Source organism: Otolemur garnettii, unplaced genomic scaffold, assembly GCF_000181295.1.
Source record: "Otolemur garnettii isolate 467f Iridium unplaced genomic scaffold, OtoGar3 scaffold00105, whole genome shotgun sequence".
Taxonomy (NCBI): Eukaryota; Metazoa; Chordata; class Mammalia; order Primates; family Galagidae; genus Otolemur; species Otolemur garnettii.
Window position 1 is genome coordinate 2,418,368 of NW_003852500.1, and position 16,529 is coordinate 2,434,896.

Below are 16,529 nucleotides of genomic sequence, written 5' to 3' on the forward strand. Positions count from 1 at the left end.
GCCGAGCCCATTCCCTTTTTCTAGCACCCCTGCATCCCTTGAGTAGAGGGACTACAACCAAAGTATATATGCCACGTACACTAAGACAACCCCCCACACACACATGTCATATCTACACCAACTGTACATTAGGGTCACATTTCGGGAACCTTATAAGATCTTTATGAACAGCACCTTCTCCAACCTGTTGTGGACCAAACTGTGTCTTCCCAAAAAGGCATGTTCCAGTCCTACTCTGAAGTACCTGTGAATGTGACCTTACCTGGAAACAGTGTCTTTGTGGGTATGACTGAGTTAAGGTAAAGTCATTAGGGTGGCTCTCATCCAATAACCAATATCCTTACAAGATGAGGATAATTTAGATAAAGAGACACTGAGAATGCCAGGTGAAGACGGGGACAGAGACCAGAGTGACGCAACCACGAGCCAAGGAACGTCAAGGTGCGCCAGCAACACAAGAAGGCAGGACAGAGACCTGGGCTAGATTCTCCTTTAGAGCCTCTGGAAGGAACTTATCCTGTCAACACCTTGACCTCAGACTTCTGGCCTCCTGAACTATGAGAGAATAAATTTCTATTGTTTCAAGGTGCCAGTCTGTGGTTTTTTGTTTGGGCAGCCACAGAAAATTCATAAAGTCCCGGGTCTAGCTCCTGGGAACTACTTAAGGAACATAGCAGAGATGGAGCTCAAGAGCTACAGATGTGGAAGTGACAGCAGTGACCAGAAAAATCAGAACACTGGACACTGTCAAGCATCCAACAGAAGGGCTAAACTGCACACGCCCATATGATTGATTATGTGGTCATTATACCCTTCCGGTAACAGCTTTCAACAAAGACAGAGGTGTAGGAAATAAGTGGAAAACCAAGCTATGGCTTGATACAGTCTGTTTAAATATGTATGATGCTGCACTAAAAACAGAAAGAAAACAGCAACAAGCAAACAGCGCTGATCTAGGAACTATGAGATTACCCACAACTGTCATTTTTTTCTTTACAACTTGGCTCATTCCAAAGTTCGATGTCATGCCTATGCCATGTCATAGCTCAGTTTTATCAGAAATCATTTCTGTCCAAGGCTACCAACAGAGCAAGAACCTATGGGATTTTGGACTGTGTTTTTATTCTGCCTCAGGTGAGTTACAGGCAGAGAGCTCTGCAGGGGAAGCCCATCTCTGAACTTAGGTACTGATGTTCTTCTATCACAGTCTCAAGCAAAATGAATTTAGAAACTCATGAGAGCTCCTTCTAGAAACAACCAAACTCGAGGGCAGCTGAAAACACTCGTTCTGTAGAGGGTTTTAAGATAGGGCACAGCAGTTTTCACACTTGTCAAGCGAGGGATTAGGTGATAAACCTATGACAAAAGGACCTCAGCACTCTGAGAGGACAAGCCAGGGTATAGAGCCAGGAGACTATAGGCTGCCCCCACAACAATGCCTTTCAGCAGGAGAGATCACTATGAATGTCACAGCCCTGGGTTCAAATCCCAATAGTCACTTACTCAGGCTATCAAGTCCCTACCCTCCTCTGTCATTCAATGGGGAGGACATTTGTCATGACATCAGGCTCATGGAAATCACCAACACTTGCTCCTTGCCCCTCAGGCTGCACAGCACAGCTAGAATGCCCCATTTCATACCTAAGAACTGCTGCCTGTCTCCCTCTAGGTGGATCGATCTCACAGGCAGCTCATGCCGGGTGGTGTCCAGAGCTGTGGCAAACGTCTTGTACTGTTCCTTGAAACGCTGGGCCACTGCCTCAAAGGGGCTGAGCATCTCTATCTGCAAGCAGGACAGAAAGGGCTGTGGGAGGAGACCTTGGAGTTCCCAGTCCAGCTGTGTCAAGTTAAGATGTAACACTGGTCTTTCACAGGCCTAGGGGGCATCAGAGCTCTGGAAGCTTCTCTGGGTGCAAGGCAGAGGTGTGTGTGCTCTCCCCTCCTAGCAATGGCCGAGGCTTCTCACCATGGACACGTGTCTGCCTTTCAGTGTGTTCTGGGCCCAGGCCCTCAACTGGGATCACAATGGACCTAGGAAGGCTGGGCCCTCTGCTTTGAAGCACTCTGTTTAAATGCTGCCTTCCACAAGGCTGCCCCAGCACAGCCCACCCCTAGCCATATATGCCATCTGAGTCTTCATGGGGGTTTGTGATGACACACATTTGATCCTTAAAACAAATTGAGGATTAGGGCTGCCAACCCACACCCACCTAACACCACACACACAGAGCAGTAAAAAATCCACATGTAACTTTTTGTTTTGGAAATAGGAAAGCCTTATCAATTACACACAGTTGATTAGTATATTAGTAGACTAGTATCTACATATATTTTATGCATTCATGAGATACCTCTTTCTTAATTTTTTCAATATTTCTAGGCTATGAGCTTAATCCGTGAGTTTTTCAAATTGTCACAAATCTCCAACAAATTTTCTTTTTTTATGAGAGAGTCTCACGTCTCACTATGTGACCCTTGGTAGAGTACTGTGGAGTCACAGCTCAGAGCAACCTCAAACTCTTGGGCTTACGCAATTCTCTTGCCTCAGCCTCTCAAGTAGCTGGGATTATAGGTGCCCGCCACACCACCTAGCTACTTTTTTTTTTTGCAGTTTTTGGTCGGGGCTGGGTTTAAATCCGCCACCTCTGGGACATGGGGCCAGCACCCTACTCTTCCTTTGAGCCACAGGCGCCTCCCCGCCCAGCTGTTTTTTGATTGAAGTTGTCATTGTTGTTTGGCAGGCCTGGGCTAAGTTTGAACCCACCAGCTCCGGTGTACATGGCTGGCACCCCAGCTGCTGAGCTACAGGTGCCAAGCCAAGAAAATTTCAAATATACTTATTAAAAGCAATTCCTGCATAAGTGGGCCCATGCACTTCAAACCCATGTTGTCCAAGGGTCAACTGCATTTGCTGACTTGAGTGTCTTGTCTTTTCCTTCCACTATGAATTCCAGAGACCCTGTACTTAGCCCAAGCCCTGGCTATAGGGGTGCTCACATGAATATGCTGGGTGTGGTGGGTTGAACTGTGTCCCCTAAATTCATGTCTAAAGTCCTGACTCCTAGTACCTCAGGATGTGTCCTTATTGTGAGACAGGGTCTTTATAGTTAAAATGAGGTCATTATATTGCACTAGATTGTTTATCGCAGTTCAATTTACAATCGCTAAAATGTGGAAACAACTTAAATGCCCACCAATCCAGGAATGGATTAATAAGCTGTGGTACATGTATACCATGGGATACTATTCAGCCATTAAAAAAAGTTGGAGACTTTACATCTTTTGTTTTAACCTGGACAGAGCTAAAACACACTCTTCGGCTCGGCGTCCATAGCACAGTGGTTGCAGCGCCAGCCACATAAATGGAGGCTGGCAGGTTTGCTAGTGGGCTTGAACCCGGCCTGGGCCAGCTGAACAACAGTGACAACTACAATGGAAAGGTGGCCAGGCGTTATGGAAGGTGCCTGTAGTCCCAGTTGGGAGGCTGAGGTGGGAGAATCACTTGAGCCAGGGGGTTTGAGGTTGCTGTGAGCCATGATGCCACGGCACTCTACCCAGGGCAACATAGTGAGACTCTGTCTCAAAAAAAAAAGAAAAAGAAAAAGAAAAAAGAAATACATTCTTCTTAGTAAAGTATTACAAGAATGGAGGAGCAAGAATCCAATGTACTTAATACTAATATGAAGCCAGTAGATTATCTAATACACACCCACATAAGGGAAAAACTCAAATCAATTCATGATGGGGGGCAGGGGAACAAGGGAGTGGGGGAGAGGAGATGGGAGCAGGGGGATGGCTGTGCTCCCACTTAATGGGCACATCTCTTGGCGGCAGGACCTATGTATAAGAGGGACTCTACCTAACAAATACAAACATTGTAACCTAATTCTTTGTACCCTCAAATCAATCTGAAACAATTAAAAAAAAAAATTGAGGTCATCATGGTGGTCCCTAAATCAGTATGACTGGTGTCCTGAGAGGAAATTTGGATACAGACAGGCACACAGGGAAGACACATGAAGAGACATAGGGAGAAAACAACCATCCACAAGCCAGTAAGAGAGGCTGGAACAGATAACCCCCTCACACCTCTTAGACAGAACCAACTCCGGGGAGGCCTTGATCTTAAGACTTTCAGCCCATTTAACCAGGGAGACTAATTGTTGTGGTACCTTGTTAGAACCACCACAGGAAACTCACCCACTGGGTGAGGAGCCCATCCCGCTGGCTAGTCCCTTCTGGGCTCCCAAGCTTTGTTCTGTCCTTCCCCTAAGTGGACACCTCTGTCCCAGCACTGACCATATGGCGCTAAGACTGACATTTCTCCTACCAGCAACGTGACTTTCTAAGACAGGCCCAGAGCACATCTTCCTGTCCCTGCACGTAATCAGGAGATGCTCAAGGAATATGTGCACAAGCATGTTGAGGGCACAGGTCCTGGTTGGCACTTACGTTATAACCTCACTCTCTGAGAAACTGTCATATACTAACATTTGGACTAGAGTGTGCATGGTACTGAAAGCAAGGCAGTTAGAAGCAAGCAGGCAGGGACCTCCTACCACGAATGCTGCCTAAAATGGCAGGGAAGACAGCCCTGCTGGAATGCTCAACCCTGAGCCCCTGGTCGTAAGGCGTGGCTCACAACTGACCTGTGTGTCAAGGATGTCTGCCAGCTCCTGCTGCTTCTGACAGAGGAGAAGTCTGCGCTTCAGCTCATGGGCCTTTTTCTGTAGCTTTTCCTTTTCTTTACACAATATTAATAAATTCCGTTCTGCTGTTTCCTCGAACTTAGATAGACTGTTCTCAATCTGTTCAACAAAAAAACAAAAGCTCAGGCTAGAGAAGACCTCCTCTCTGTAGTTAATCTAGGCTGTCCTTTCATCAGTGTCACACATGACCGAGAAACTGTTTTCACCTTTACCGCCAGCAACGTCAGCAGTATTGTTTGGGACTCCATCATCTCCATCTCTTCAAGCAAGTCCTTAAGAAAAGGGAAAAGACCATTTTTTTCCCCTCATGAATTAGCATAAACCCAGCTCATCCCCTCCATCTCCCACAGGGGCAGAACTGTGACTTTCATGTATTTTCTGTATCAAATCTGATGATTCGGGAATTCTTTGCTGTATCTGGGCCTGCTGCTTCTACTTTCTCACTTATCCATCTTTTCCAACACCCCAGCAGGGGAAGAGGCAATGGCAGTGGCCAGGCAGGTAAAGGCCAGCTGAGGGCACCCACTGACTCGGTGTTGTGCCAGATTAGAGCTCAGTCCCCCACCATCCATACATCCTGTCCTCACTCAGATGAGGCCACAGCCCAGCTCTCTTCCTACCAGGGGACAGGGCCTGGCCACATGTCTTCCCTAGCATAGCATCTATACAGAAAAACCCCAACCTCACTTTTTATACAATCCCATGTTAGTATCTACTGCTATATGTGTACCTGGGGAAACATAAATTCTAAGAATTATCTAAGAACGTTTGTGGTTTTGGTTTTCATCCTAAGGGGCATGGCTGTCTTGTTTGCTCTAGGAGCCCTGGGACCTTGGCTGATAACAGCCAAGGGCAAGAGCTGAATCATATATATACAACCTATTAACAGCAAGCCTTTCATCTTACTTACTGGGCTCTTTTTCCCAGGAGCAGAAAACGACGTAGACTCAGTTTTCTTTGACATCTTTGTTTTTTCTAATTGTGGAGTCTTTCTCACCATACTTTTGTCTGATGTAAGAAGAGCATTTTAACGATGAAAAGGATATACAGTTGGTCCCTGATTTATGGTACTTTGACTTACAATGGCTTTTAGGGATATAATCCCATCCCAAGTTGAGGAGCATCTGGACTTGCAATGGTTCAATTTAAGATCATTCAGCTTCCTTTGGGAGGCCGAGGAGGGTGGACTGCTTGAGCTCAGGAGTTCAAGACCAGCCTGAGCAAGAGCAAGACCCAGTCTCTAAAAAAGAGCATTGTGGAGGATGCCTATAGTCCCAGCTATTAGGGAGGCTGAGGCAAGAGAATAGCTTTGAACCTAAGAGTTTGAGGTTGCTGTGAGCTACAATACCACAGCACTTTACCAAGGGTGACAAAGTGAGACTCTACCTCAAAAAAAATAGATTGTTCAGCTTTACGATGGCTTTAACATGGCATTAAATACATTTTTGACTCATGTTATTTTCAATTTATGATGAGTCTTTTGAGATGCGGGCCCCATCATAAGTCAATGAGCATCCATACTTTGGGGGCCCAATGAGATCTATCACAACCCCCAGCTAGTGATATGAGGGGTGAAAAGAATGATTTACCATTAATAGCAGAGAGATCCAGGTCAGGTGGGGCCGTGCCATGCCCTTCCAACAATGTGGACTGCAGATCACCCTTTCCGACCCCACTGCTGTCTGCTGTTCAGACAAGAATCCCAAAAGTCAGCAAAGCTAGTCAGTGAGATACTATACACTTAAGCTAGGAAACAAAGCCAACTTCTTTGAACACTACTTCTTGTTCCAAAAACCCAATTTCTTCCTAGGTAGCAGAAAGAACTAAAAAACCTGTGGAAATTCCCAGCCCTCAACTGAATCTATTTTTAAAGTACAGCTCGAAAAAAGACATTCTTTAAAACAAACCAAAAAAAAAAAAAAATACAAATAGGCCTTCTGAGTCATTTAAAACATGCTAATTGTCAGGTACAGTGTCATATGCTTGCTTAGCTCTCCATTTCTTAACTTCTTTTTCCTGCAGCTTCTGGACAGTTCCTGGGAGTTCCTTCCCTTCATCTTTAAGCCTATATTCAAACATATGCTGTCTAAAATAGGTATCGGATTACAGCATGCTACAATGACACAAGAGCTCCAGAGTACTCCAAACATCCAAGAGATGGTATGTACTTTACCCTCTGTTGTTTTGGAAAAGAAATATGAACTATGCAATTGGAGAAATGAATGACCTGGAAACAAAAGCCTCATGCAAAGGAAGAACTACCCACAACTGCTGGAGAGGGGTGCATGTGAGGCTGTGTAAAGAGCAGAGCAAGAGTGAAGTGTCATGGTGAGGAGGTGCCGTCCCAGACCTAGCGTGAGCATGCTGACTAACAGTGATTGTCAGAATGGGCAGATCATGAGTGAGGTCCTCCAACCTTGTCCTCATTTTCCATTTTTTATAGTGAATGCATGTCACATCCACAAGTAGAAAAACCAAACAATTTTCTTATCACTTTGGTAACAGCTTCTAAAAGGAGAAGTTAAGAGAAACTATCACAGCTGCCAGGACAGGAGAACAAAGAAGGCAACCCAGGGTGGTGACAGGTGGGAGGATAAGGCCTCACAATTGACAGTCCTGCTCTCAGAGTGCCAACGGGGAAACAGTAACATAGACGAGGAACTGATGTCACAGGGAGCACCATGCCATCATGATAATGTGCCTCTTCTCTGGTACCATTCAGGGAGGTAGTGACCCCTCCTGGCTCCCAGCCATTCCTTCCCTTCCCCCATGTCCCCTATCTGTCCTTACACTCAAATTGTTTGCCTAGCTCCACCTGATTCATGGAAACAACTTGATCACCATACTTATCACTGATTGAGGATCAGGGCTGCTTTGTACCTTTGGTTTTCTGGAGCAGGCTGGGTTTCTTCCCACCTTCAGATACGTTCCCACTGGGCTTTAAGGCATCTGCCACAAGAGCCTATTAGGGGAACACATGACATTTAGAAGACAAAACACTTTCCCTCATGAGAAGGACCCTTGATGTGGTCTACATTGTTTCTTATAAGTGCTCTTACTTTGAGGCAAAGAAAAAATTTAGAGTTGTGAAATTTTATTTCATGTACATAGGATCGACAAATTTGGTCAAAAAGTAGACACACACGCAGGGAACACAGGAAACCACCAAGATGTTTGCTGGTGATTATCTCTGACATGGTAGATTACAGGTGATTGATTTTTCTGAATACTGCTCAGTATTTGCTAGTTTTCTAGAAAGAACATATTACCCTTCATCATCAAGAAAAAGCTATTTTGGCAGTGCCTGTGGCTCAGTGAGTAGGGTGCTGGCCCCATATACCAAGGGTGGTGGGTTCGAACCTGGCCCTGGCCAAACTGCAACAAAAAATAGTTGGGCGTTGTGGTGGGTGCCTATCGTCCCATTGGGAGGCTGAGGCAAGAGAATCGCCTAAGCCCAAGAGCTGGAGGTTGCTATGAGCTGTGATGCCACGGCACTCTACCGAGGGCAACAACGTGAGACTCTCTAAAAAAAAAAAAAAGAAGAAGCAGCTATTTGGGTAGCTCCCACAGCTCAGTAGGTAGGTCATCAGCCACATACACTGAGGCTGCTGGGTTTGAACCTGGCCCAGGCCAGCTAAAATAACAATGGCAACCGCAACAAAAAAATAGCCAGGTGTTGTGGAGGGTGCCTGTAGTCCCAGCTACTCAAGAGGCTGAGGCAAGAGAATCACTTAAGGCCAAGAATTTGAGGTTGCTGTGAGCTGTGACCCAGGGTGACAGCTTGAGACTCTGTCTCAATAAAAAGAAAGAAAGAAAAAGCTATTTACACAGGTATTAAATGTCAAAACTTAGGAAAAACCGGACAACGCCCATAGCTCAATGGTTAGAGCACTGGCCACATACACCCAAGCTGGCAGGTTCGAACCTGGCCCAGGCCAGCTAAACAACAATGACAACTACAACAAAAAAATAGCTGGGCCTTGTGGCAGGTGCCTGTAGATCTAGCTACTTGGGAGGCCGAGGCAAAAGAATCACTTAAGCTGAAGAGTTTGAGGTTGCTGTGAGCTATGATGCCACAGCACTCTACCGAGGGCGACACAATGAGACTCTGTCTCAAAAAACAAAAACCTAGGAAAAACTAAGCAACACATGGAGCACTGCCCTTATGATTATAGTAAGTAAAAGCAAAGAGAATATCTTATTTTGAGCAAGAATATTACAATGTACAGACATCTCTCCTATTCAACATCACAGTGTAAGTGCGAGAATAAACAATAAAAGGCAAACAGTTAAAGGAAAAAGCCAAATTCCCTTCATGTGGACATAATACTTGACGTAGAAAATCTCCAAACATCTTCAAAAATATTACTAAAACTAAGTTTAGCGAGTGTAATGGTTAACTGTGTGTGTCAACTTAACTGGCCACGGTGTGTGCCCAGATTAAACACTTCTAGGTGTGTGTGTGAGTGCTTCCTGGGATCAGTATTTGAACTGATCGCCCTCCCCAGTGTAGATGGCATCACCGTCCAATACCTTCAGGGTCTGAACAGAACGAAAAGGTGGATAGTGATGAAGCCCTGTGTAAAGCATGGTACAGGGAAAGAGACACAGAGCTTCTATGCTCTGTCTGGGCACTCTACCCTCCAGGAACATACATGTGTTAAGCTACCTGGAAGTTCCCCAAACTTGGCCTTTTAGGTTTTTATGGAGAGTTTATTATGCATGATTGAAGCATATTGACACATATTGAAATTGTGATTGAACCAAAAGGGTATTATCTAAACCCAGCAAAGCCTATGCTTGTCAAAACTTATAGCACCTGATGTTAAAAAAGAGGTGACACTGAATCTGCAAATTACACTTCTTTGAGTCAGAGTCTCACTTTGTCACACTTGGTAGAGTACCAGGGCATCATAGCTCATAGTAACCTCAAACTCCTGGGGTCAAGCGATCCTTTTGGCTCAGCCTTGTGAGTAGCTAGAACTACACTACAACACCCAGCTAATTTTTCTTTTTTTTTTTGAGACAGAGTCTCCTTTGCTGCCCTTGGTAGAGTGCCATAGTGTCATAGCTCACAGCAACCTCAAACTCTTAGGCTCAAGCAATCCTCTTGCCTCACCCTCCCAAGCAGCTGGGACTACAAGCACCTGCCACGACTAACACTTGGCTATTTTTAGAGATGAGGTCTCTGTCTTATTCAGGCTGGTCTTGAATTCCTGAGCTTAGGCGATCCACCTGCCTCAGCCTCCCAGAGTGCTAAGATCATAGAGATGAGCCATAGCACTCAGCCACACATTTTTTCTTGTTTTTGAGACCAAGCCTGGCTCTGCTGTCTAGGCTAGAATGCTGTGGTGTCAGCCTAGTTCACGGCAACCTCAAACTCCTAGGCTAAAGTGATCCTCCTATCTCAGGTTCCTATAGATGCCCACCACAACACCTGGCTAATTTTTCTACTTTTAGTAGTGACAGGGTCTCACTCTTGCTCAGATTGGTTTCGAAACCCTGAGCTCTAACCACCCTTCTGCCTCAACCTCCCACAGTGCTAGGATTACAATGTGAGCCATCAAACCCGCCCTATAAATTACACTTCAATATAAAAAATTTTTAAAAAATAAAAACTCTTTTACCCATTTATGCTGGAGGTTGAAATTTTTGAATTTGCATGAAATTTATATATATTACCTAGTAAAATTCAAGGAACAAGAATATGATGAGAAAAAATTTTATTATATCCTATTATTGAGTTATGCGGCCTTCCAAAAACGGAACACTAGGAAAAACCACTGCTACAGTGTACATACTATATAAAATTCTGTTTATCTCAGAAGATGGTGACACCTGCTACTCAGTGTGATATTCAACAGAACACTTCACATGTAAGGCAACATCACATTATTCACATCAAAAAGCAGTGTTCCTCTGACATTCAGTACACCGTGTTTGCTTTTTTTTTTTTTTTTTGAGACAGTTTCACTTTGTTGCCCTCGGTAGAGTGCCCTAGCGTCATAGTTCATAGCAACCTCCAATTCTTGGGCTCAAGTAATTCTCTTGCCTCAGACTTCCAAATAGCTTGGACTACAGGTGCCTGCCACAACACCCGGCTATTTTTAGAGATAGGGTTTCGCTCTGGCTCAGGCTGGTCTCAAACCTGTGAGCTCAGGCTATCCACCCACCTTGGCCTCCCAGAGTGCTAGGATTACAGGCGTGAGCCACCATGCCCAGCCATCCGTGTTTGCTTTCTGTTTGATAATGTGAGTCAGTTAGGCTTCTGAGGTCTTCCCCTTTGGCTACTTTCTGGAGCATGATCGTGGGTCTCCAGATAATGGCACAGCCCACATTGATGAAACTACAGAAAATCCACTGGCTTCTCGTCATTTGTTTTATGTAGTTATCAAGTATTTTGTAAGGCTAATTTGAAACAGAACAAAAGAGGGCTTGAATACCATTTCTTCCCATGGATTGATGCTTGATACTTATCAATGTTGTCATCAGCACTGTCTATGCCTCCCATGAAATGGTTATACACTTTGATTATGTTTGGCTGCTGAATTTGGATCTTCTTTTTCAGTTTCTGACACAGGGGACTGACAGCAGCACCAGACCAGGCAACAGTGACTACGCTGTCATCATTCCATCTGCAGACAATATTGCCTTTGCCATCAATTCCATAATCAATGTGTGTTTTTCGTCAGAGCTACATCCAATTCCAATGGAGTTTTGTCAATGTGATCTGATCCTTTCTCACTGTACCTGTCACCTGATGTCCCACGGAACTGACCTTATCAAGAAGTACAATACTGGTGAAAAAGTTACTGAATATGAAATAGTAATGTCCAGGGTGTGCCTCTGTAAGTGCCTCACTAAACTGAAGGACAAGTGATGCACTAATACCACATTCCTCATGTTTAGTATTTGGGTTTTTACCCTGCTATGGCTGAAACCAGCTTTGTACCATAGCTTGTAGCCGAAACTGAATAGGCTTTCCTCAAATAAATTGTTTGCACCTATACTGACCAAAATAAGGAACCATATATTCATCAAAGGTGAAACATGTTTCATTGGAACAAATTTTATACATCTCTCATTGAAAGTGCTTATAAGAGGTCACAACTTGGAAAACTTGTCTATTGGGCCCATATTTGCATTTTTAGCAACATGCAAATTAGACAATGTAGTTTCAAAGTGGTCATGTCTCATGGTAACACCTACAAAGATATCACACACATCTGTTCTTTGTTCCCAGAACATATGCCTCCCAGGAACTGAGATGTAGCCACTCAGAAAAATGATTTCCAGAAAAATTTGAATTCAGAGCTAGTCAAGACAAGATTTACCCCCTTACTTGTAAGTAGAAGTTGGAGTACATGACAATGAGTTCAACAATCTCATCATCAAGAAAAAGTTCGAGAATTTCTGTCAGAGTTCTCATTTCAGTCTACGGCCATACCACCCTGAACGCGCCCGATCTCGTCTCATTTCAGTGAAAAAAATCATTGGGTGGTTTTGTAACTCTACCTGTTGCAGACTGTACACTCAGGTCAGCGTTTTTCCATTTGTGAGCAATTTTAGTCACCTTCTTTTTCTCTGATAGAGGAAGGTGCTGCACAGTAACGAGATGGAACTTCATGGTCAAGAGAGTCGCTTTCAGATGAATGTGAGGGACCATGTGAGTCAAACTCAGCATCATAACATATGCGTATCTTCAATAAGATATGCAGGTGCGCACAACAGAGAACCTGGCAGATTATTTAATGTTCCACCTTCTTCAACTCCTGGGTCTGCATCAGAAACAAGTGCTATAGCATTTTCAGGTGGTTGTATCACTATGGCACTTGCTTCTATGCTGCCATCTGTCTCTAACAGGTCAGTTATTTCATGTAAACTTAGAGTGCGAGGCATCCTGAGAATTACAAAATGATTTCAACTCAAAGAAGGGAAAAAGATGTTATTAGTCCTAATGGTAGAGTTCTTGTCTATGCTCCAAAAATGGAACATGTAAAATTTCAAATCCGTAACTAATGCAACAGTAATTGCATTAGTAATGCAACCAGTAGAAAAGTAACAGAAAAAAAATTACTACTGTAAGTTGCATTTACCTGTCTTTCTATGGTTCTTCAAAACTTTTCTGAAAATTCACATCAATTTTTGACAAGCTCCCAACTTTATGCACCACGTGATAACATGTGCCCCCAGGAGACAGACCAGTATGAAAAATCAGACCTTAGCAATGACCCTGAACAGTAGGATATAAATAACTCCCACATCACTACCATTCCAATAATGGAACATGAGGCATAAAGATCTAAAATATTCCCACATACATATAACACAAGGGGGCATGACAGTCAAGTCTTCATAGCAACATTAAAATTAGGAGAGTAGAGGACTGAGGCCCTTTGCAGACTATCAGCGCATACAAAGATATCCTTTTCCCTCAAGCTGGATGTTAAGTCTCAGTGTTTAGAATCCACAAAGCAGGCTCTGCGCCTGTAGCACAGTGGTTACAGCAGGCCACGTACACCGAGGCTGGTGAGCAACTGCAACAAAAAAAAAAAAATAGGTGGGCGTTGTGGCGGATACCTGTAGTCCCAGCTACCTAAGAGGCTGAGGCAAGAGAATCGCTGAAGCCCAAGAGTTGGAAGTTGCTGTGAGCTGTGACGCCACCATATTCTACAAGGGTGACACAGTGAGACTCTGTTTCAAAAATAAACAAAAGAATCCACAAAGTCAACCTACCCAGAGTGGAAGAGAGCAGCAGAAATGAATATATGACTCAACTTTTTTTAAATGATAAACCAAGATTTGGAAAATAGGGGGAATAATCCAACCTTGACTTCACTGAAAGAAAACAAATAATTGGGTCATCTACTGATGGTTTTTATTAAACCTCATACACAGCATGTTGTCAAGTGGTTGAGTATGTTTCATGTCATTATTTTCACGAGTTTCATGATCCTTCATGTTTGGTTACATGACAGTTTACTGAATTCTTTCCCCAATATTGGATGATTCAAGCGCATGACTTTTTCCCCTAGTTCTTCTCTAAAAGCCTATAAGTATGTTTTTAAATACTAGCCACATAGCAAGGACTAGGTGCTGGGCATTGGATAAGACAGCTTCCAAATGCTGAAAGTGAATTATTGGGTTGAAAGGCGAGAATAATTTTATATTTCAATAGAGATTATAGCTTTGTAAGAAATACACTAAAAGCAAGGAGGTGTTAATGACAGAGACTACCAACTTGGTACAAAGCCGATAATCTCAAAAGCACCTGAGCAAAACCCCCTAGACCTGCTTCCTTAGGACCAGGCTGCAACTGGCTCCCACAACATGGTTTGGAATTCCAACTTACTCAGAACCATGTTCATAACTGCTTCAAGCACACACTGAGTAGTGTATTACCTTTTTGGTTGTTTTCTTGTCATACTGCAAGTACCGGGACTCAACAACTCTTCCACCTGTGAGGATATTGGTTTATAACAAAACTGTGACAGTGGACCAAGAAAACCCAACACACTCAGATCCCACACCTGTCCAGGACCCTGGGCCTCAGAGAGCCAGATGCTGTGACCCTCCCTACTCCTCCTGGTTCTACCTCTCACTCCGCCTCCCTCCCACTCCACTCTCCCCTGAGACATGCTTAGTGCCCAAGCCCTGTGCAGACACAGCCCAGTAACAGCCCTACCCCAGGTCCCCAGGGTGGCTCCTGCCACAGCAAACGCCACCTCTGGAAGTGGGGGTCTAAACTGGCCCAGCCAGTTCTCTGTTCTGTCCTCCGCACCAGCTCTTGTCTCTCCCACCTCCCAGCTCCTGTGCCTGCCCTACCCTCAGTCTCAGCTGGTGGCTGAGAAGACAGGAGGGGCCCAGGAGACCCTCCCACCACAATCCAGCCCCTCCAGCTCTGAAGGACTATCCTGCCTCCTATTGTGGATGGACTTCTGTGCTCCTGGGTAAAGAAAACTCTCCATTCTGGGTGCTAGCACCTAGCCCTCATTCCCAAAAGGAAAGATCAAATGACTCCTCGGCCTCACCCACAGCCCCTCAGGTCCTCCCTCCACCATATCCCAGTTGAGTATTCCACCCCCTACCTCCTCAGCCATGTTTTTGCTCCCCTTTACAGCAAGCACAAGAGTCCTGCGCTCACCAACTCCTTTTCTTTTCCTCCCTCTTCCTTTGAATCCCCCAGTTCAGCTTTAGACTCCTGCACCTGAACACAGTCCTGGTCATTGAAGCTGTCAGCACAGCCATCAATGGCTCCTACCTCCCTGAAAAGCCCCTCACTTGGGCCTCTAGGCTGCCCCTCTGGGGGCTGAGACAGGCTGGTCTAACCAGCTGAGGAGGCCTGAGTGCCTGTAGGCACCTTCCAAGCCCTGCACCACTGCTCACCTCCTCAGCTCCCTCCTCCACCCCTCCTGTCTTCCCAGTGAAGCACACCTTACTCTCTTCAGCCACCTTGACTCCTCACTATGTCCCCTGCCTCGGGCACCTCCCTCCTGCAGGGCTTTGCTGCGGTCACAGCATACCCAGCTCCTGTTTCACCTTCAGCATGTCATGGTCTAACACACCCTGCATCTCCTTATGTTTCTGCTGCACTGCCTGCCTCCTCTCCCTAGGGCTCTCTGAAGGCCTGGGACTTTTGACCCCTTTGCTTGCTGCTATATTCCACTGCCTGGCACAGAACAGTGTTCAGGAATATGTCAAATGAAGGATTCTACATTTTTTATAGGCACCTATAGAGCCCAGAGTTTTCTCTTTGCTTGACATGGTCAATGTCACAAAAGCATGGTTGAGTGCAATTGTGACTTCAACCGTAAAACTTCATGCCAGAATTTGATTCCTCTGTTGAGGATTGGGGCTGCAGACAACTCTGAGAGGAAAGGAGGCACCTCCATAGTTAATAGGGGCCCCAGAATCAGCCAAAGAGCTGGCTTGGCAATCTGAGCATCTCTGGGGTCTCCAGAGCAAGTGGGCAGGAAGGTGCTGGAAGCCAGGGACAGACAACCTGGAGGCTACTGTCATAGTACAGGTACTTCAGGGTCAGGGCTGGGACCAGGCAGGCTCAGGGACAGATCTGATCCCCATGAGCAGTCTGCCACTGGATAGCAACCAAGGGGGTGTGGTAAAGGACACCCCCAGTTCCAAGCAGGGAGACCATCTGCTTTGGGTCTTTTTAGGACCATCAGCAAATGGTTTTGCTCAATGAGAAGGATTTAAGACTTGGTATCTTGGACAGTGGGGAAGAAAAGCTATTTCAAGTTTCTAGAAAACTAGGATACACCTGTTTGTTTTAAACAGTGCTGAATTTTTCAGAGAAGCAATGATATAATTAAGGATATATCAGTAGCTTGTGTCTAAAAATAGGCAGCACATAATTATTATAACAGGTGTTATACACAAGATTAACAAGTAATGCAGCAACACCTACAAGGCTGGACAATTAAGTTCATGAACTTATCTTAGAAAAACTGCTACATACCTTATTGCTGAATATCACTATGGTCACCTTCAAGGCACTCCTCTTGGGAAGCTATGTACCAGCACCAGCACCTAGTCCATCTTTTAAAGCAATTTTGGAACTCTTTCTCGGGAATCGTCAGCAGAGCTGTCATAGTATGAGGTCAGACAATTAAGTTCACTATGCAGTGGTATCAGTGCATAGCTTTCCAAGGGAGTACTTCGAAGGTGACCATAGTGATATTCAACAATGATGTAGCACTTTTTTCTAGGATGAGTTCTCAAAATTGTCTGATCTAGTAAGTATTGACTCATTTTGAACTAAAATCCTACTTTAAGTTCTGTGAATCAGGCAATGCTACACAG

The 16,529-nt window shown here is 44.8% G+C and overlaps 1 protein-coding gene across 1 annotated transcript in view; it reads right to left on the reverse strand.

The window, feature by feature from the left end:
- The window catches only part of HAUS8 (HAUS augmin like complex subunit 8), a 24,675-nt gene that overhangs the window by 3,263 nt on the left and 4,883 nt on the right, over positions 1-16,529 (reverse strand). Inside the window, exons 3-9 of the mRNA XM_012809417.2 lie at positions 14,112-14,167; positions 7,590-7,671; positions 6,299-6,394; positions 5,620-5,717; positions 4,916-4,981; positions 4,650-4,808; positions 1,642-1,783 (exon numbers count right to left, since the gene is read on the reverse strand). Of these exons, the coding sequence (XP_012664871.2) occupies positions 1,642-1,783; positions 4,650-4,808; positions 4,916-4,981; positions 5,620-5,717; positions 6,299-6,394; positions 7,590-7,671; positions 14,112-14,167 (699 nt within the window). The remainder of the gene's footprint in view (positions 1-1,641; positions 1,784-4,649; positions 4,809-4,915; positions 4,982-5,619; positions 5,718-6,298; positions 6,395-7,589; positions 7,672-14,111; positions 14,168-16,529) is intronic.